Source organism: Rattus norvegicus, chromosome 2 (assembly GCF_021556685.1).
Source record: "Rattus norvegicus strain SHRSP/BbbUtx chromosome 2, alternate assembly SHRSP_T2T, whole genome shotgun sequence".
In the NCBI taxonomy this organism is placed as follows: domain Eukaryota; kingdom Metazoa; phylum Chordata; class Mammalia; order Rodentia; family Muridae; genus Rattus; species Rattus norvegicus.
The window spans coordinates 8,369,272-8,392,543 of record NC_141535.1 but is presented as its reverse complement, the minus strand read 5'-3'; the positions used below and the strand labels follow the sequence as shown (position 1 = coordinate 8,392,543).

General features: G+C 40.7%; 1 protein-coding gene across 20 annotated transcripts in view; it reads right to left on the bottom strand.

Annotated features, from left to right (window-relative positions):
• Mctp1 (multiple C2 and transmembrane domain containing 1) overlaps nucleotides 1-23,272 on the bottom strand; it is a 729,346-nt gene that overhangs the window by 128,296 nt on the left and 577,778 nt on the right. For all 20 annotated transcript variants that reach the window (XM_087621548.1, XM_087621547.1, XM_087621550.1 and 17 more), the window contains 1 exon segment: nucleotides 13,571-13,690. In XM_087621548.1, coding sequence (XP_087477674.1) covers nucleotides 13,571-13,690 — 120 coding nt within the window.

Below are 23,272 nucleotides of genomic sequence, written 5' to 3'. Positions count from 1 at the left end.
CCTCGAATACCAGAAATGTACAGTTTATATAGTCACACAGCTTCATTAGTTCAGCTATTCAGGTGCCAAGGGTATCTGACTACGCAGATGTTTTCTGTCCTGGAGTTCCCAGGACAAGGATGCAACCATATCAACACAGCCATTTCAGTACCAAGGATGTCTGATTTGATACATGTTTTCCTGTCTTGGGGTTTCCAGGACAAGGACCAAGGATATCTGACTTGGCAGATGTTTCTCTCCTGGAATTACCAGTACGAGTCTATAGTTATGTCAGCACAGCTATGTCAGTACGAGGGATACCTAACTTGACAAATGTTTTTCGTCTTGTAGTACAATCTATAGTGGTCAGTCAGCTTCCCGGAGATGTTTCCTGCCTTGTAATTGTCCTGCTGTTAATACGATCTACACCATCTGTTCTTGTAGTCAGGCAGCTTCTTAGAGAGTGGTGGGAATGTGCTTTCTGTACTTTCTGGTCTATTGTCTAATGTCTAGGGGCTAAGCAAGGGCCATCTTAAAAGATTATCATTCTTAAGAAATGGCTATACTAATATCAAATTGGGATCTTTCATATGAATGTAGGTATCCTTGCATTTGAAGCATAGATATTCAGGATTGAGAGTCCATCTTGGTGGATTTTTCCTTTGATGAATATGAAGTGACCTTGATTATCTTTTGATAACTTTTGGTTGAAAATCAATTTTATTTGATATTAGAATGGCTACTTCAGCTTGTTTCTTGGGACCAGTTGCTTGGAAAATTGTTTTCCAGCCTTTTACTCCGAGGTAGTGTCTGTCTTTGTCACTGAGCTGTGTTTCCTGTATGCAGCAAAATGCTAGTTCTTCTTTATATATCTAGTCTGTTAGTCTATGTCATTTTATTGGGGAATCGAGTCTGTTGATGTTGAGAGTTATTAAGGAATAGTGGTTGTTGCTTCCTGTTATTTTCGTTGTTAGAGGTGGAATTATGTTCGTATGTCTCTCTTTTGGTTTCATTGTAAGGAAATTATATTCTTGCTTTCTGAAGAGTGTAGTTTCTCTCCTTGTGTCGGAGTTTTTCATCTGTTATCCTTTGTAGGGCTAGATTTGTAGAAAGATATTGTGTAAATTTGTTTTTGTCATGGAATATCTTGGTCTCTCCATCTATGATAATTGACAGTTTTTCTGGATATAGTAGCCTGGGCTGTCATTTGTGTTCTCTTAGGGTCTGTATGACATCTGCCCAGAATCTTATAGCTTTCGTAGTCTCTGGTGAGAAGTCTTGTATAATTTTATATATATATATATATATATATATATATATATTAACTTGAGTATTTCTTATTTACATTTCGAATGTTATTCCCTTTCCCGGTTTCCGGGCCAACATCCCCCTAACCCCTCCCCCTCCCCTTCTTTATGGGTGTTCCCCTCCCCATCCTCCCCCCATTACCACCCTCCCCCCAGCAGTCAATGGGGGTTTAGTCTTGTATAATTCTTATAGGTCTGCCTTTATGCTACTTGACCTTTTTCCCTTACTGCTTTTAATATTCTCTCTTTATTTTCTGCATTTGGTGTTTTGACAATTATGTGTCAAGAATTTCTTTTCTGTTCCTATCTGGAATTTTGTGGGCTTCTTGTATGTTTATGGGCATCTCTTTCATTAGGTTAGGGAAGTTTTCTTCTATAATTTTCTTGAAGATATTACTGGCCCTTTAAGTTCGGAGTCTTTGCTCTCTTCTATACCTATTATCCTTAGGTTTGATCTTCTCATTGTGTCCTGGATTTCCAGGATGTTTTTGGTTAGGACCTTTTTGTGTTTTAAATTTTCTTTGATGGTTGTTTCAATGTTTTCTATGGTATCTTCTGCCCTTGTATTCTCTCTTCTATCTCTTGTATTCTGTTGGTGATATTTGCATGTATGACTTCTGATGTCTTTCCTAGGTTTTCTCTCTCCAGGGTTGTCTCCCTTTGTGATTTCTTTATTGTTTCTATTTCCATTTTCAGATCCTGGATGGTTTTGTTCAGTTTCTTCACCTGTTTGCTTGTGCTTTTCTATAATTGTTTAGGGTATTTTTTGTGTTTCCTCTTTAAAGGTGTCTACTTGCTTACCTGTGTTGTCTTATATTTCTTTAAGAGAGTTATATATGTCCTTCTTAAAGTCCTCTATCATCACCATGAGATGTGATTTTAAATGCAAATCTTGCTTTTCCAGTGTGTTGGTATATCTGGTATTTCTCTAGTGGGACAACTGGGCTCTGTTGATGCCAATTAGTCTTGGTTTCAGTTAATTAGGTTCCTGCCCTTTCCTCTCACCATCTGATTATCTCTGGTGTTAGCTGGTCTTGCTGTCCCTGACCGTGGCTTGATCTTCCTGTAAACCTGGTGTCAGCAGTCCTGGAGATGGCTTTCTCTTATTGAGATCTGGGTACAGAGAACTGTGTCACAGGGTTAGCTCTATGTGCAGGCAGAAACTGTAAGGATCCCTTCCCAGAATGCTCCTTGTTTCCTGTGTCCTGAGGGCTCCATGTGGGTTCCTCTTGGGCCGGGAATCTGAGCAGAACTGGTGGTCTAACCTGTGCTCTTAATATTCAGTGCATTTCTGAGAGTCCAGCTCTCTCCCCATGGGATCTGTGTACAAAGAGCTGTGGGATCGGGTCAGCTCAGGGTATAGGCAAAAACTGGAAGGATCCTGTCCCTGTCTGTTCCTAGGTTCCTATGTCCTGAGGGCTCCAGGCCAGTGCCTTGCAGCATAAGTGGTGGTCTCACCTCTGCCCTCAGGTGTGTCAGAGCTCCTGGAAAATGGCTTTCTGCTCAGGGCACAGGTGAAACCAGAGGGCTTTTTTCCCAAATTGTTCCTATGTTCCTGTGTCCAGAGGGCTCCAGGGGTGTTCCCCTTGGGCCAGGAATATGAGCAGAAATGGTAGTCTCCCCTATGCTTTAAAGATTGTCTGTTCTTCTGAGATTCAGGCTCTCTACCCACAGGATCTGTGTACAGAGTGCTGTGTGACAGGGTCAGCTTGGGGCAAAGTTTCTATTTCTAAGAAACTTTAATCTGCTGGAGTTTTTCTTTGCTCAAATATCTTCATATGTTCTAATTTTTATCATTTGCTGTTTTTTGTTGATATTGATATATTATTTTTTATCTTTGAAGCACTCACCCCCCCCCCCCCACCAGACTGATTGGACACACGAGAGGTCTGACATGGCCTATACATTTGAAACTGAAATTTGTGCAATGACTCTGTGAAAAGATATTTTTTAGAAAGTCTTATTATGTATCTTGGCAGACCTGAAATTCACGAAGTACCCCAAGGTGGACTTAAAGTAGGATAGTTCTGGGAGTGCAGTTGTGTACTTCCATGCCCAGGGAAAACCATCCTTTTCAATAGAACTTAGAAGGAAACATTTCAAGAGGGTTGCTGCACCTGTAGCATCTAAATCACCCTTTATAATCACAATGGCTTTCTCTGTTACATACAAGATAAGGTGACTAGTGGACATCCACTGAGCCCTTACTATGTGCTTGACACATTGTGTTGGCTTATAAATCTCTGGAAGAGCAACAATGTAACTATTGTTCTCATTGCCCTGGAAGAAAATTTAAGGTGTATAGCAATTTTGAATAAGTTTGTATACCTAAGAATTGGAATTTAATTCCTGGATTTGTTGTTTGTTTGGCCGTTGATAATACAGACAACACATTATTTGCGAATAGTGTAAAATAAACTGTCTTCTCATAAAAGCAACAGTAGCAGAAGACAGTTACTTTTCAAGCAATGATATGTAATTGCTATTTTCCTTTTCTTATATGATTAAATATATTCAGTAACAACTGATTGATAGTGTTCTCAAAAGTGTAATTTCAGTTTGGCTCCTATCATACTATTCATGTTCCATATATAAGAAAGTAGAAAATCTTAAAAGTTGTATGTTATTGACAAATGTCCTTCACACAAAACTTAATAAATCAAGATTTGAGGCAATTAGAGTCCTAGTAGTATTGCTGATTCATAAATATCTTCTACAAGCTGATAGACATACCGTTTGTTGTTCACCTTTGCTTTTTTTAATGAAGGTGTTTAAGTTCTTGGCACCTTTCTGAATCAGAGGCAGTAAGCATCTACAAGCACATGGCTCAGTTGCTAAGACATCCACTGCACAAGTATGAGGGCCTGAGTTTAGACTCCCCAGCATGTGAAAGCTGTGTGATGTGGGACACACATCTGTGCCTGGGGACAGGGATAGAGAAGAGAGACAAGAGGATTCCTGAAGCTCATTGGCTAGTCGGTCTCACTGAATCTATGAACTTCAAGGTCTATGAGAGAGCATGTCTGAAAAAATAAAAGCAAGGAGCCGTCCATGTCAGCTTGTGGTCCTCTCACACATATGTATATAACCACCCACATGTGCATATATGCACTTTGCATACACCACACTCAACTTCACACACAACATACTACCAGTGTCCATCCATATCCATGAACTTTTCCACCAAGACTATCCAACTGTTTTGTTGTTGCTTTTCTTTTTTCTTATTTATTTATTTATTTATTTATTTATTTATTTATTTATTCATTCATTCATTCATTCATTCACTTTACATCCCAATCGTGATGGGTGTGCTTAGTTCTGCAGTGGCTTGATATGCCAAGGTTGGGGACCTCCCCCTGCTCAGAGGAGAAGGGGAGGGGGAATGGTCAAAGGACTTTTAGGGTGGGGGTCTGGGAAGAGGGAATATTGGGATGTAAAGTGAACAAATAAATTAATGAGAAAAAAGAAAATAGAATGGGTTTGGAGAAAGACAGAACTGAATATTAGTTATATCAGAGAAGATTTGCTGATCAAGGGTATGTAGGAAGAGTGGATAAAAAACTCAAGATGGGTCCTTAAGGGTTTGTAAAGAAGTTAGGCAAGGCACATGGGCTTTAGAAACTACCTTAAATGTCTTATGAATTATTATAATCTGCAAGTTAACACAAATTAGAACTTTATGATAAAGTCATTGCAAAGGAATGGGCAATAGAAGTGAAATCACCCACAGCAGTGCTATTCGGCAACCAATTCTACTAACCTTTGGGTGAGGCTCATTTCTGTTACTTTTTGTGTATACTGTAATATATTTTACAGAACTGTAGTCACACAGTCCATCCTGTTTGGCAACATGTTTATGTCACTACCTGAATTATACTGGCTGTTTTAATGAGTTGTTTATAGACAATGTTCTTAAAGCAGCTTATGTAAATAAAAGTATAAATCCTAATGGCTCTAGAAAAAATTATTTATTCACTTTACATCCTGATCGCAGCTCCCCTCCTTCCCCACAAGGCCACTTCCCTCACACTTCCCTCTCTTTCACCTGTGAGAGGGAGAGGTCACTCCTGAGGAACCAACCCACCCTGGAACCTCAAGTCACTGCAGAACTAGGTACATTCTCTCCCACTGAGACCAGACAAGGCAGGCCAGTTAGAAAAGCAGGATCTACATGCAGGTATTATCATTTTTCATTAATTTATTTATTCACTTTACAATCTGATCACTGTCTCACTCCCTTCTCTTCTCCCAATCCCACGCTCCCCTCTTCCACCTTCCTCCCCTTCTCTTTTAAGACCACTCATCCTACTACAGGCTGTAGTAAGTAGAGTGTAATAGAGTGAGAAGTAACCACAGGCCAGGAGTGAGCAAGTGGTTTCCATCTCACCTCCTTTATCATAATATAGTTTTGTGTTTAGAAAAGGATGAGGCAAAATCATCCAGAAACAATGAGAAAGACTAATATTAAGGAATAGGTAACCATCCTGAGACCTGAGAAACCAGTCAGTATCTTTTGTTCTTTTCTCTGGCATCTCATTCCTCAATTAAAGAAGACAAAGTTAGGGAAACAGGCCTTTTGAAGTGCAGGTATTTTATAAAAGTTAGCTTACATGAGAAAACAAAAACATGGACTGAGACACTGAAGAACCACTGGAATGCTGTGTTATTTCTGCCCCTGAGAGGGTTGGAGTGGCTCTGGAAGCCTGGTATTCCCGGTTCTGTGTAGGGCTCCAACCCCTTATGGAGGAAATGGCTTCAGCTGTCCTTCAGGGTCAACACACTTTGGTGGAGCCAGAGCTGGGTTTCAGGGAAGAACTTGTTCTCTTAAAAACATATGTCCCTCTGCTTTATTACATTGGTTGAATCAGAGCAGACAGGAGTGTTCAGGAGGGGCTAAACTATCACACAGACTATATCTTTTCAGACAACTCCCACTAACTTTAAACTCTTAAATCTGTTCTGAGTCTGATAGATTTAATGCAAGACTCGTGCTTCCCAGCAAGGAGATCGTTAGAAAATTGCCCTATAAAAATAGAAGTATTTCCTTAACATCTTTTTCTGTATGAACGTACATGTCACGTACAGATAACACTCATCTCCCAGTATTCTGTAATTTTATCTTTCCAATTTTTAGTTCAGCTGCAGGTGGAGACTAGAGTAAAAGAGCAGGCTATAAATGGAAGAAGGATTCAAGGTAAACAAGGAGTCAGGGAGTAAAGAGGATGGCTCAGGAGTGGGAGCAGGGAGTGACTGCAGAGACACTGACCTCTAGCCCCATGTCTTCACACACACTCATTCCCCACCATCTAATATTCTACTTCTCACACATGCCTGAAATATTCAAGTATTTGATTTAGCTGGTTGTGACCCAGTATGTCACAAAATGTCTCAGGAGAGGGGCATCCCACCAAAGTGCACCAGGTCTGCTGAAGTCACCAACTTGTTTTGCCTGTTTCCTCATCTACCAAAGGAGGAAGCATCATTCATCTTCCTCCCTTCCTATCTCCTTAAAGGATATTGTGCATGTGTACTGCACATTCCAGGGCACATGTGTAAAGGTCAAGGTACAACTTCTGGTGTTAGACCTTGGCCTCCAGCTTATTTGAGGCAGGGTTTCTTTAATCTTCTTTGGGTACAGCCAGCTTGCTGTCCTGCCAGCTTCTGGAGCTTCTCTAGTCCCATGGTTCTTCTCACTGTAAGAGCACTGCAGTCACAGATGTCCACACTGGATTTTACATTGATTCTGATGACTCAAAGCCAGGGACTCATGGCTGCACAATGATACTTTTCCCTGGGCCACCACCTTAGCTTTTCTTCCTGCCTTCCTATCTGTGTCATGGAGACCTAGGAGTTGTGAAAGCAACAATGAAAAAAACCAAGCAAACTATGCTATAAGAAAGAACAAATAGAAGAAAATCCTGAATCTATGGCTTAGACAGATCCTTCTCATAAGGAGACTTCCAAGCCATCTTTCATGACATTAGGGAGCCACCAATATAGTGCAATTGTCACAATTAGATTTTCGTTTTAGATGACATCCTTCCTCCTGGTCTTCAAGTACAAACACATGGTGCAATCTGGATATAGTTGCCATATAATTATAATTATAGGATATTCTGACAAATTAGAATTTTATTAGAAGCTTTATTGTTTCCCAAAATTCTGAGTTGATCAGTCGTCTGTGACATTTTAAGATATTTATTTATATGTATATGTGTATGACTATGTGAATTTATGTGCACCATGTGTATGCAGGAGCACAAGAAGGTCAGGAATTTTTGTCAGTTCTCATGGAACTCATGTTACTAGTAGTTGTGACTGAGTCATGGCCCTCTACATTAATAGTGAGTATTTTTATTCACTGAACCATCAGCCCAGCTGATGGGCATTTCTATTTACTAAATGTCACTCATGACTCTGGTATGAATCCTTTGGGCTTTAGGGCTGGAAAGTGAGGGAAATCTGACCAAGACAAGGTCTAGTCATTTTCTGAGAAAGGGAAATGATAATATGGTTATGGTGGTGGCCAGAGAGGGTAGCTGAACTGAGTGGAAAGTATATGATTGTATTCAACTCCTGATGCAGTGATAAACATCCATGATTATTGCTCAACACAGTTGGCGGATGTCTCTAAAGGTGGTGGGGGAGGCAGTTTTCCATGGCATCTAATTGTTACTTTTAACCTCCTTATGCTCTGGATTGCTTTAGGAACTAAAGGTCTGGTCTTTTCATGGTTCTCCTCAGATTTTTGCAAGCTGCTAACTTTCTGAAAAAGTTGAGAAAATTGTGGTTGAAATAAGCACAAAAGAAGAAAAGAGTGATCATCCATTTTTAGATGTGTTTAGAGACTGCATGACTCAGAGCTGCTTCTTTTAAGAGCACTGAAAATGTGGTCTTTTTTGGTACTGAGATGCAAACACAGAAGACTTGTGGTCTATGTTAGTTTCAGTGAATGATGAAACCCTATTGAAATAGAATATAAGGGTATATACAAAGGCCCTCTCCTCTCTTAGCTTGGCTTTAGACAGCCCCTTCAGATCCTCTTGGCCTCACTTATTCACTATTCCACATATTCAAGTGTTCAACAAAGGCTGCTTTTCTAGACAAGAGCATTGGCAGAAAACATAATAAAGGTGTTTGGCTGACAGGGATTCAGGACAGATCAAATGTTTCTGTGGTGACCATTCTGAATTTTCAGACAGTATGACAGCAGTTCTTTCCTTACAAGCTTACATGCTTACAAGAGGTGTATTCTGGTTTCAAGTGGATCTGAAAACAAATCCAGTAGTATCCTAGAGGGGAGAAGAAGAATCTAATGCTTTGTCATCGGGAGGAATTAACTGAACATTTCAGTATTTACTAGTGTTTTAACAAGGCAGACTTTGTCTCAATTTATGCACAGTCATACCATGAGTCAGAGTGATTTCACTGATCTGCCCCACTCTTCGGGCTTTTTCATGCCACCATTGATAAGCGACTGAGACGGCGGTGTAGGAGGCATATCACGACAGTGAAAATGAATGTTCTTTTAAAGTGTAATTGAAAAATCCTGCAGGAAGACTGTCACTATGCCAATAAATCTCAGGACTTTATTCACAACTGTGGAGGATACTCCGCTTTTACTCAGTCTCCCCATGCTCACCTGAGTGACTAGAAAGCCACACCTCAGGCCACAAACACATTCAAAATTAATGGTAGTATCTGGACTGGGGCAGATGTCTGGTATCATCCCTTGAGAAGTCATAGAGAAATCTTGAGAAATCAGGGGTTCTGCATTATGTCCTGGATACCTAAAGAGGTCCCCTGGAGGAAGATATGCCCAAGTACTACTACTTGTACATACTACTGAAGTAGCCAAGGCTTCAGAAAATGAAAGCCTTGGTTTTAAAGCACACTGACTGACTCTATGGAGTTAATTGTTTATCTTGCCTTTCAATTTCCTTACTTATAAATTAGTGATAAAAAGCATTGAGAACAATTCATTTGATATAATTATCATAGAGAATGAGAAGAAATTATGTCTCCAAAAGGTTTACCAGGATACCTGATGCATAAAACTTGCGTGATAAATATCTGTTCCACTTCTCTTAATTAACAGTGAGCTGTAGGGTAGGAGTCAATGAATGGTCTATCACTGCTCTGAGGGAGAGTTAGTACTACTGGCTTTGTTAGAACACATGATAGAAACTTGCCCAGGGAAAAGTGGGATGTACCAAATATCAGCCTAAAAAGAAAGCATGATTGTAGTTAAGAACACAAATGATGTGTGCCTTTGGGCAAGCTATTTAACTGTTTCCCTGTGGGTAAAGTAGAACTAATGTTGTCCATACAGTGTATCATAGACATTTGATTTCATGATCTACTCATTTCCTTTCATCTCTGGGTCCTGTTCCCATTTCCTAACGAGGGCTCATGAAACTATGTTTATCCTACAGGACTATTTTTTCTTAATTGTTATAGAAGAAGGATGAAGATGGCGGATTCAGGAAGACCCAACCCAATCAGCTTGTTCTCCAGAGAGATGACTCGGTAAGACATCACCTATGAAGGCTTCACATAGCATTCAGGGGGCAACAAGAGCTTAGTAATTTTAAAATTCCAAATAAAGAGTGTTGTCTGGTGTCTGCTCTTGAATTCATAACATTTTTGCCTATAGTGCCTGTAGTTTGGATAGGTGATACCAGGCCAATAGGAAGTGCAGGAGAAATTTTCCTCAGCTTTTCAAACCAAGCAAAGGATGGCAGTTCTATCTTTCTATCATTTCATGCCAGGCACATTCCTGAATGAAGCATGTATTAAACAGCTTCTCTGAAAAAGCTTTACAACTCTACTGGAAATTTTCATATCATGGTCCCAGACTAGGTGGATTCAGACACAAGGCTGCTTAATTTTAATAATTATACCTGGAAAAGAGCACAAGATACCATTTTTTACCACACTTCTTCTCATGGGCTCCCTCTAAGGCCACAGATTCACCCTCAAAAATGACTGTCTGTTTATCCAGCCCTTAACAGACTTTGCTTATTAAATATAGCTAAATGTACTATGCAAGGTTGGATCTCCTTTCTTCTTTAAGCACTAGCTGGGATAAAGGTAGGGGCTTGGTTTTGGCTGAGGCTTAACAAATAATGAACACAGGAGGAAGCTGTTTCCTGTTGGATATCAATCTCATCTATCAGACAGCATGTTGAAGAGAGAACTATTACCCATCTATGTACTTATGAAATTATTATTTACCTTTGTCTCTTTCTGACATAGATCTAAAAGTCACTTAACTTGTTATTCTATTAGTTTTCATCCTGATTAAATTTTGTAAGATTTCTTCTTCATGGCAGAATCAATCTCTCTCTCTCTCTCTCTCTCTCTCTCTCTCTCTCTCTCTCTCTCTCTCCCTCCCTTCTTCACTCCTTCCCTCCCTCATTCTCTCCAGAGAGTTTCTGGGTTTGATGTTAGTCAGCTGTGTAATTAATTCACCCCAGAGGTCCTATGTACTTTTCCCATGTGCTGAAAGCTTTAGCAAGGTTTTTAGATAGCAAAAGGACTCAGGGTGAAATATAATTCTTCCAAACCATATGGAAGAGTGAGTCACAGCATGGCAAGGCCTACAAGCCCTTGTCCTTCACACCACACACACACACACACACACACACACACACACACACACACACACACCCCACACACACACACACACCACACACACACACACACACACACACACACACACACACACACACAATTTGTAACCAGCAAAGTATAATCCAGGTCTTCTTTCAAGAGGAGAAAGCAGTCAAAATCACAGCTGGGTATGCCAGAAAACAGATAATTAGACAAATTGGATTTAAGAGTTACATAAGGCCTCAACTGAGCCAGTGAATGAGAAGCTGAAAGAAATTATGTGATTGCTCACCCAGTCCCTGGGAAGAACAGAACTTGTGGATATTTGTATAGTGGGCAAATAAAAGGCAATTACTGGTGTTATAGCATGTAGCTGACATCTCAAATGGGTTAAGCTACAGAATGTCTGACAGTGGGTATACTGGGGAATAAGATGTTGTCCAGGCCTAAAAGAGAAAAATAGATGTGCTTGAAAGGAAGATCTGAAAAGATCCCTTTTAGAGTTGTATTTTGTAAAAGATAAAGGACAGTTTAAATTATCTATTATATAATTGTTTTACAGGCTTATAAAAGTTTTAAATAATTTTAAGTACGAAGGCAAATTATATATTAAAATTTTCCCTCTAGAAGTAGACTTTTCCACACAAGACAAGTATGTTCTAGAAAAAATAATGGAGCTTACAGTTTAAGATTTTTTTCACAAAGAATTCTCAAATCAATGACTAATTCTTTAAGATAACTGCAGCTCCTCCCACAGGACATAGAAAATAAAACTATATTACTACTTATCTTATTTGCAAATAATCTTGTTTGCAAATAATGCCTCAAGACAGTTGAATGAAAAGTAGATTCTCTTTCAACAATCTCCTGAGATAAATAGGACAAAAAATTGTCTAACATAGCACTATTTTCTTAAAGAGAAAAACAATTTGGATTAGTTGACAAAAATATCTACTAGTACCCAAGACAGTAATTCTTATAGCATTTGGGGGCCTGTCTCTTAGTGTGCAATTTAAATATATAGCCTTAACAATAAAAATTATTTCTTGTCTATTGATATTGCTTAACCATTAGGACCTCTATCAGCAATCGTGTACTTGGTTTGATAGAGTTTACAAAAGAAAAAGTTTTAGGGGTTAAGAACATTTGGTATGTGTGCGGGGGATTGATTGTGAATCCCTAGCGCCTACAAAATCAGGGTATGGCTACATGGCACCCCAGGATTGGGGTATGGAGATGGGCAAATACAAAGAGCTCTCTCTTTTTTTTTCCAGAAAGGCTAGCTGAAATGATCACAGACTATGCTCAAGGCAATAAACTCTAGAGCAATAGAGCAAGAGATCTGGCTTACTACTCTGGCCTCCAGATACACAGGCACAGGATATGAATCTGCACAGTCAACAAGTATGCAACATACAGAGACTTGGAACACTTCTAATCTGTGGAGCATGTGCTAAAACAGTTGCAAAATGAAGATTAGCAAAGAGTTTGTTTCTTCAAACTTATTCTAATCTAGTAAGAGGGACAGCAATATATTAGGAAAGTAAACACTGTATCATGTATTTGGTGACTGTATCTAAGTATTTACATTTATCCTAATGATAAAAAAATACTTTGAAGGAACTTTTTTTTGGCACAGGTAAGTTGGTGATTTCATTTGATATCCATTATTGCAATGAAGTCTTGTATGATACTATAGCATTCTGAATTGATGATCAAATAACTCCGTTATTTGTTATAAACAGTCATTGGAAAAATATTCCTAATTGTGAAACCCTTTCTAAAAATTACTTTAAAAATCCTGATTATAAATCAAGTGGAGTCAAAACTTCAATAATACAATGGCATATAGCTAAAACGCAGATTTTCAACCACTTTTAAATTCTTTCAACTGCTGCCCATCAGGTTCCACAAATACAAATACTGAGCTTCAAGAAGATGCTTCATCCTTCAATTATATGTGGAATAAACTTGGATAAATTTGCTAGGACTGCAGTGACTGAAACAACCCAAGAGGAACAAATTTGGCCAAGGGGCAAAGCACAAGGCTCTTGTTAGGCTACTGCTTCTTTTGTCACACATTCTAACAACTTTCAAAAATGTCCCAGGGGGCAGTGAGCTTAGAGATCTTGGGATTAAATGAGAAGTCTTTATCCTTAACTCATATCATAATATACCTGACTCAAAAATTGGCAGGTTTTTAGTGGAGAGTCACTGAAATAAGGTATTTAATATTCTTTCCAGACTAAGAACCATCAACTTTCCCTTCCAATGAAGTTTACACAGAGAACTGTCTTAAGTAGAGAACATTATTGGTCTTATGACTAACAAGCCTGTGACATTATCTCCTAATTCAGGATTTCTTAAGGCATAAAATGAGTAGGAGGATGGAAGAAATAAAGGTTTGGAGTAATAGTGTTAATAACTTTACATCTCAGCTCAGTTCATACGCTTTCTATCCTAGTTTCTACCATATTCATCATTCCAGAAACAGGTGGATACTACACACTATGTTAAGAGCAAAGAATTGTTAGGTTTGATCTTATAAAACCTTCCTCCTAAGTTGAATATTTACAGGCAAGTTTCTGGTTTATAAGACTACATTCAATATCATTCATCAGAGAGACTAGGAAGAAGAAAAACACAGGAAGAATGTAGAGACTTACTGTGTCCCGTTGCCTGTTATCTTTCCCAGATATTATTAGGAAGTAGTTCCATGTCAGTAGTAACAACAGCAGCAGGGGTATCATGTACAGCTCAAAGTTCCAGACAACAAGGAGAAAGAGCTGGAGGGGGAGAAAAGGGAGAGAAGGCAAGAGTCAGCTCTGAATTTCCTTGGCTAGATTATCAACCACACTCATCTCACACAGACCAAATGCTTTAGAACAGGAAAATGAAGCCCTATGGACTTATTAAGCATTTTGCTAAAAAGCACATCTGAGCCCCTGGAAAGTCACTGGCAAGATTTTTGCTTTGTGGTGGTCTTCTAGTCACTTGCCATGAGGGGGTGATTGAAGGTCAACCCCAACAGGCTGGAAAATAAACTGCTTGACTTTGCATTGAACTCCATTCTCATGCCTCATTTGGGGGTCTTCTGGTAGTTAAGACTCACTTTGAGCCTTACATTTGGTGCACTGGTCGAGAAGCAAGATCCTTCTGTGGTGTTGCAAGGAACAGTGGTGAGAGGAACAGCTTGAGCTTGATGTGAAATACTGCGGTTGTCTGTATCTGTGCTGTTTGTCTTGCTTTGGTTTGCTCTCAAGCATCTCTAAAACTTAGAGAGCCTCTGGTCTGGTCTGGTCTGGTCTGGTCTGGTCTGGAAGGAGTCAGGAGGACTCTGCTCCTTTTGGAATGTGTTGGACTTGATACCAGCATAAGCTGGCTGGTCACCTGATTACCTGGTTTCTGTGCCCCTGAGAGAGGCAAGCTGTCTGTGTGTTGATTGTCTTTCTTTTTGTTTTGGGGCTTCATTATCAGCAGGAGCCGATCAAGTGAGTCTTGCTCTATACCTGTGGCAGAGGTAAAACTGTCTCTCTGTGTTTGGACTTGGACTTCAACTGATACTACTTTTGGACATAGGACAAACTGAATCTACCCTGTTAAACATCTTAGTTAACCACTTGAGGGAAGTTAGGTAAAGAGGAAAAAACTTGTCAGTAGTAGTAAAGAAGGGCAGGCTAGTTACTCTCTGCTCCTCCCAATGGCCCACCTTCAGAGTAGGGTGACCCCACATAGGTACCCTTGATTTGCAGGTGATCAAAGACATAGAGGAAAGAGTGTTTAGGCCAGGATCCCTCAGTTACTCAGACCAAGTGCCCTATATAGTTACCTGGAAGGATCTAGTGGAGACACTCTACCCCCTTGGATAAAAATTTTTTTGTCTCCAGGACTCTTGAAGGTACTGGCCATGAAGGAAAAGAACCCTGGAGAGACCAACGAGTTTGTACAGAACATCCTCCAGGACCTTTCCACAGCAGATCTGCTGATGATGGATCTTCCACCCTCTTAACCCCCTACCATGGCCCCAGTTCCCACGACCCCTCCTCAGAGATCTCCTTTGAGCTCTCTTTATGACACCCTTCCTCTGGTTCCAGCAAGGGGGTAGCATGGGGAGGGACCCTCAGAACTGGGACCAGCCATGGGGACCCGGAGCAAGAGGGCCACTTCACCTAATACAACAGTGGCCCTACCGCTTCGAGCCCATGGGCCCGTAGATGAAGATGACAATCAGGTCATGCAACATTGGCTCTTTTCTTCAGACAACTTATACAACTGTAAGGCCCAACACCCCCTTTTCAGATAAGCCCAAGGGGCTGACTAATCTCAAGACTATTTTATTTACTCATCAGCCCACCTGGGATGATATCCAACCACTCATGAGAGTGCTCTTCATGACCAGACAGTGAGAGGATAATGCAGGAAGTCAGGCTGTCATCAACAGTGGATTTCTCCTGACTAGACCTGACTGGGACTTTAATATAGCAGGAGGTAAGGAGCATTTGAAGGTCTACGATCAGAATCCATTGGCAGGTATCAAGGGGGTTGCAGGATGAATCACCAATTTGACCAAGGTATGTGAGGTTAAGCAGGGACAAGACAAGTCACCCTTAGCCTTTCTAGAGTGGTTCACGGAGGCATTTTGCCAATATACACACTATGACCCCTGCAGCAAGGAGCACAAAGCTACTGTGACTATGGCTTTTATAGACTAGGCTAGTAGAGATATCAGGAAAAAGCTTCAGAAGCTAGAGGGACTAAAGGATAAGTTGTTGAGGGATTTAGTGAAGGTTGCTGAGAAAGTCTACCATAACAGGTAGATAGAGGAGAAGGAACAGAGAAAAAGAAAGGAAGAAGATAAAAGGGAGATACAAAAAGAAAGGTGACAGGAAAGGAATTTACTGTAGAATCTTGGCTACAGTAGTTAGGAAAAGCAGAGAAGAGAGACTCCAAATAAAGAGAGTCAGAAAACCACTAAAAAGGACCAGTGCACATATTGCAAGGAGAGGGGCCAGAGGGCCCAAGAGTGCCCTAACAAACAAACTGGGGGCAGGAAATCCTGGGTCTTGGGAAAAGCACTCCCAAATGGCAAAGTTGTTAGCTCTGGGGGATAAAAGCGACTAGGGAGGACATGGTTCAGACCCCCTCTCCAAGCCCAGGGTAGGTAACCTTAAAAGTGGAAGGGAAACCCACCAAATTCTTGGATGAATACTGGGGCCCAACACTCAGTCTTCCAAGCTGATGAGCCAGTCTCCAGCAAGAAAAATTTCCGTGGGTCCTAGAGGGTACTGGGACCAATATTCATGGAGTACCCGAAGAATTATGGACCTGGGCATTGGCCAGGTATCCCACTTATTCATGGTCATCCCTGACTGACCCTATCCTTGCTCAGGAGAGATTTAGTCTTCAAAATGGGGGCTCAGATCTACTTCCTTGCCAAAGGCCCTCAATTGAAGGGGGCTGCTGAAGAACCTGTCCAGGTCCTTACTATTACACTGGAAGACATACAAAATTTTTGAGACCAATACCCAAAAGACAGAGGATATTGTTTGATGGCTGGAAACGTTTCCTCTTGCTTGGGCTGAAATGCCTGGTTGAGGCCATGTGTATGCATATCTGCAGGCTATGTATGTGGAGCTTAAGACCCAGGCTGATCCCGTCTCATTGCGCCAGTACCTGATATTGGGGGAGGCACAAGAAGGAATTAAACCACACATTTCCTGGGTTCTCCAGCTTGGAGTATTGCTTAGTGCCATTCTGACAGGAATACACTGCTCCTGCCAGTTAAGAAGCCGAGCACTAACAATTATCACCCAGTCTAGGACTTAGGAGAGATAAACCATGTTGAGTGGCTGACTTCCACCTTATGTGCTTAACCCCTACACTCTGAGTTCTTTGCCACCTTCCAGAATTTGGTATACCATTTTAGACTCGAAATGTGCTTTCTTCTGCCTGACCTTGGCACCCCAAAGTCAAAAATGCTTTGCCTTTGAATGGGAAGACCCAGTGGATGGGACCCCTGGTCTACATGGGGTAGATTCTTCAGTGGTTGGGCTCAACCTGGCCACCTTGTGGCCCGATCCTGACCTGGAACTACCACAGCATGAGTGTCAAATACTGGCAGAAGCCCATGGGTGGAGGAAAGACCTCTCTGACTGGGCCCTGCTGAGAGCTGAAGCTACCTTGTCTATAGACAGGAGCAGTTTTCTACATGAAGGTCAGAGGTGAGTGGGTGCTGCCATGGTGGACAACACAAATGTCATCTGGGATGGCTGAACCTCTACCCCCACTCCCGGCACATCAGCACAGATGCCTTTGCCACATCCCACATTCATGGGGTTATATACCAAGAAAAAAGGCCCAGAAAATCATGGATCTCTTGGATGCCCTAATGAAGCCAGCAACTGTGAGTATTAATCATTGCCCAGGACATCAGAAGGGAAGAGACTTGGTGGCACAGGGCAATAATCAGGCAGATTGGGTGGTTCGAAAAGTGGCTGTGCAGGACACTATCACAGTTATGGGCCTGCAAGAGACACTCACTGGGAACAGGGATTATACTAAGGGATGGTCTCACTTAGAATATACAACAGAAGAAAAGGCCCAAATTGCTTAGAAGAGGAAGGACAATGGCACACTTGAGGGGAAAGCTATACTCCCCAGAGAGCAAACAAAAGACTCACTTTGCCAAATGCACAAATGAACTCATTTAGGGGATAAGAAGTTCATCCAAGCAGCTAAGGTATATGTAATAGACCTTGTGTTTTTAGCCAGAGATACAGTAGAAGAGTGTAAGGTATGACAGCAAGTAAATGCTTATGCAGCTAAGAGCAAACAGGACAAGAGACCCAGAAGAGAGTGGCCTAGGATTTATTGTGAAGTTGATTCTACAGAAGTTAAGCCAGGAAAATATGGTTACAAATATCTTCTTGTGTTTGTAGACACTTTCTCTGGATGGGTTTCCCCACCAAGCAGGAAACAGCTATCATGGTAGCCAAGAAGATATTAGAACAAACCTTCTTGAGGTTTGGGGTGCCCAAGGTAATTGGATCAGAAAACAGTATTGCTTTTGTTTCTATGGTAAGTCAGTGATTGGCAAAGATATTGGGGACTCATTGGAAGCTCCATTGGAAGTATGCATACTTCCTCCAGAGCTCAGGGAAGATAGAGAGAATGAACAGAACCCTAAAATAGACATTAATTAAATTGACCTTGGAGACTGGTGCTGGCTGTGTGGCGCTCCTTTCTCTGGCCCTGTTCTGAGGCCAGAACACCCACTACCATTTTAACCTGACCACTTTTGAGATTACGTTTGGTACCCCAACTCCCTTGGTGTCCACTGGGACCTCCCTAGTGGTATCCCAACTCACTGATAGGAACTTCTTCTTGAGGCTCTAAGCCTTTCAGTCAATACAACATGAGATTTGGCTCAAGCCGTCTGCCTTATATGGTCTAGAAATGCCAGAGACCCCTCACCATTTCCAGACTGGTGACTGGGTCTACATCTAGAGGCATTGGGCACAATCTCTGGAACCCCAGTGGAAAGGACCCTTCCTGATACTGTTAACCATTCCTACAGTACTTAAGGTGGACAGTATTGTAGCCCTGGTGCATGCATCCCATGTAAAACTTGCAGATGCCTCACTCCCTAGGGACTCCTGTTGCCCCCATGTGCTGGTCTGTCAAACCTGGACTGTGGTTTCTACTGGAACTGGAGATGACGTCGCCTCCCTGACTGCCTCCAAAGTCTGCCTGACTGACATCTGGTGGGCTGACCACACTTTTGACCTGTGTCAGCTGGCAGAAGGACTTGACTCTTGGAACATCCCCAGCCATGATGTCAGTGCTCGTGGAAGCAAACTGCCCATATGGGAGAAAGAGGGCTTGGAGCGGTTGGGGGTGGGTGGGATAGGATGTACATTCCCTGCACAGAGGTATCCTCTGTGGGAGACCCCCTCTTACACTTGCCCTGGAGATGGAAGAAACTGGGCAGAATTCACCAATGTGGGGGTTTACACCAGTTTTATTGTACCGCCTGAGGATGCGAGACCACAGGAAACACCTACTAGAAACCCTCCTCCTCTTGAAACCTGATCATGGTAAAAAAATTTTACACTACTGAGGTGCCCGACCAGGAGAACTGAACATATTGAGATACCTTCTGTGCAAATGTTAACTATAACCCAATAATCAGATTCACTCAGAAAGGCAAAGAACCAACGAGATGGCTAAAGAGAAAAACGGGGACTCAGGTTGTACAAACTATAATATGATGGCCAAGATGAGAGAAGGGCTAGCCAAATGGAAGAAAAAGAACTGTCAGGGCTGGTTCGAAACTTGGTTTGACTTGTCCCCTTGGCTAATCACCCTCATCCACCTTGTTAATACTCCTAATTGTTCTGCTATTGTTGACCTTTAGACCCTGCATATTGAACAAGTTTATAGCCTTCATAAAAGAGAAAATAGGTTCAGTACAGCTGTTGTTCCTGTGCCAACAATATGAGACCCTGAGGAAAGGACCTAAAAATATGAGTTAGTCACCAGAGACCCCTGAGTGTAGCTTGAAGATTGGAGCTTGTACAAGAAAAAGGGGGAATGAAGGACCCTCATTATTACAGAAGTGTAAGAGCTATTAAGAGGCTTGGCCTGATAGAAAGTAGGCAGATTGTGGAGTTCCTATGAAGGACCCTAAGGGCTTTCACCAGCTTTACACCCACCACCTCAGTTCAAGATTAAGCCAAGTATTAGCTTCCCAACTCTAATCAAGGCTAGGCCAAGTTCTATTCTCCACCCACAGTTCTTGGGAGGAGCAGAGACACTCTTGAAAAACTGCGGAATGTACTCACTGATAGTGACCTGATCCTCTGTTCCCAGAAAGAGTTTGAATGCATGTCATAAGCTTGCTAGACGATAAATTCAAAGGTCAATATGCTTAGCTGATAAGTTTAAACTGTAACCTTGGTGGTTAATCTGTACCCCTAAAAAGTATAGAAACTGCTTGCTATAGCCATTCATGGTCGCCTTCTAGTCACTCACCATGAGGGACTGATTGAAGGTTGACCTCAATGTGCTAGAAAATAAACCTCTTGCATTTGCATCGTGAAAAAAAAGATTTTTGCTTTGCTTAATTTCTGTGAAAGCAAACTTGATATTATTCTGTCAAAGGCAATTTTATTTTTCTTCCTCCATTGAAATTATTGTTAGATTAGACAAAATAAAGTTTTTTCCTTTCTTTTCTTTTTTTTTCTTTTTTTCTTTTTTTTTGGAAGCTACACTGTGTTATCACAATAGCTTGCTCTATCTGTCTTAATCACAAAGAATGAATTGCCATTTTAATATCAGGGATATTCTTTTCACAAATTTCACTTGAATAATACAACAGAACAAGTATAATGGGCAGATGAAAATACCATGCCTATACCACAGAACCCCAAAGATTTCACATTATGAAAAGGCTCTGCTTCCATCAAGTGTTAAAAGAAGTTGGCTTATCATTCTGTATTACACAGCAAATCAAACATTTGCAAAGGAACATGAAGAGCAGTTTTGGCAAAGAAAAATTTAACATGCCTATTTGTATTAGTTTTTAACACCACCTATTTGAGAAAAACTATTTTTAATTGTAAGACAAATGTCAGAGAAAGAACTTGGGGGTGACAGACAGAGCCATTCTATGCACAGCTACATTGTAAAACAACAGGATTTGAGACATAACTATAACTCAGCCACCTCCTCACCAGATTTAGATTGTTTACAGACCATCTAGACCCTTTGTGCCTGTGGCTCTGGCTATCAGACTAAGGTCATCTTACATCAGGTTGGATGGAGAACAGGATTCCTACCTAACTATAATGCTATGTGTAATTTTTCTATAACTTCTGTGTCATGTTTTTAGTGTCTTTCTCCATAAAATGGGAACAATAAAGCATCACTTTAGAATTGTGAGAATGGTGTAATTAATATAGTGATTGGAATGTGGGCAAATACACATGCTTATCTTTACTGTGGCCAAGCAACTGATGCTCAGAAAATTAACTATTTTTGGCTGGAAATCAGAACATCATCTGCCTACTAAATGCAGGTGGGCAGTAGCATAAATGGGAATTTCAGTCAACTGGTCAGGGTAACACACACAGCTTGTATTTTATTGATCAAGAATTAGGGGAAGTCATATGACAATATTGTCAGGAACAGTGCTACCTGAGGCCTTCCTAATCAATATCTGTTCAGGTCCTATTGAAATGTCAGAGAGGAATACCCACCTGTGAGCCACACAACTCAGGCTCCACATGTTAAGAGGTGACTTTGCCTCCGTTTTCATATCTAAAAGAAGATCTATACATATAATCACCTCTAACATCCCTGTTCTAAGATCTAGATGACCTCAGTGACTGAGTAAAGGAAAACAGTGGCTTCTGGAAACAGAAGGTCCTTTGCACACATGAACTCACAGTGATTGCAACATCATGCCCAAAACCTGTATAAGCACAGGGTAGACCAAATCTCATCTAGGAATAGAGAGTGGGGCATGAGATCTCACCCCTGACTGTGGGCTATGGGCAATTGTTAGGAGCTGGGAGAGGGAGAGAGAGAGAGAGAGAGAGAGAGAGAGAGAGAGAGAGAGAGAGAGAGAGAGAGAGAGAGCTTTCTCAAAGAGTGTAGCACTGGATGGGTCAGCCACACTCCAGTGGAAGAGCTCACATTGGGAAGCATCAATTAGTCTTGGAGGTTTTGGGCCTTTTTAGTATACGAAGTTTGGTGAGTAACTGGCAGATCTGGGATTGGAGGAGAGAAGAGAAATACAATGAAAATGCTGGAAGACATTCTTAGAAAGCTATCAAAAATTGTACAATATTTTGAGAATTGTGTATTTTACTACATCTCTGTTACACATAGCTCAAATGGATACCAAGAAGCATAAATAAACACGAAGTAACTTGAGAAATACATTTTGGTGATTGTTACATGGCAACAATAGATTTGAATTCTAGAATGAGAACCATTCCAAACACTTCAATGCATAAAACAGGAGATGGTTTTTATTTCTAACAGAAATGTAGAAAGATTTCTGGGAAAAAATCCAATCTTCCTATTGGATTTTTGAAATTTATAAATGTGTACAAAGATCATATGACTTATAATGGAGATTTAGGACTTTAAAAAACAGATTTATTTTTATATGCATACATTGTACTGTGCATCAGGGATCCCATTACAGTTATGAGCAACATGTGTTTGCTGGGAATTGGACTCAGGGTCTCTTAACCCCTGAGCCACCTCTCCAGCTTCAATGCTTAGGATTACTAAATGTACTTTTGTAAAGATAATTTTTCAGGAAATAAAAATGATAAATTAGATAGGCAACAAGCACATATAAAGGGGAAATTACTTTTGATTGGAGCCAATATAAATTCTTCATAGATTTATTTTCTTTTGTTTGATGTTTTATATTTGGAGTTTAAAAGATGAAGTGGGGCAAAGTAAGTGTTCAATGCCTAAACATTTACTCCCAATTAGAGTAAACAGATCCAAGATCAGTCCCAAATTATTTAGCAATTTAATTACTTATACTAAAAGTACTGTAGAACCACTTTGAGAAATTAGCTGTCTTGAGGAAAATACACCCACAGTTATAAACTGGCATGTTTATAACTCATACCCTTTTCAAAGGGCAATTGCTACCTTAAGCTGGTTCTGCCCTTGTGATGGTTTATGAAGGCTCGGCTCAGGGAGTGGTCCTGTTGGAGTAGGTGTGTCATTGTGGATGTGGGCTTTAGGAAGTTAGTATTCTGCTAACAGCCTTCAGATGAAGATGTTGAACTCTCAGCTCCTTTGGTATCATGACTGCCTGGATGCTGCCATGTTCCCAACTTTATGATAATGAACTGAACCTCTGAACCTGTAAGCCAGCCCCAATTAAATGTTGTCCTTTATGAGACTTGCATTGGTCATGGCGTTTGTTCACAGCAATAAAATCCTAACTAAGAGAGCCCTTATGGCTGGGATTCAGATTATTCTGTTGCTAAATATGCTCTACTGGGATAGTGTCAAACTGATGAGGAGACATTCTGTTTTGTGACATCTGATCATTGACAATACAGTGACTGTATTGCGTCAAGCTTCTTTCAACACCATGGTAATCTTCCAAAATCACTAGTTGCATTAACTGTTTGTAATAAGATGTACTTTGTGCATATTTTTTTATTTGTAAACATCTTTCTCTTCTCATATGTAAACGAACTCATCTTTCTTGAAATACAGCACACAAAATCAACATAACACTTTTTATATACTTAAATGGTCTAATGTGTTCCATGTATATGGTCACAAAAGCAATGTTCATAGTAAAGCACAGAAAATAAAAAACAAGA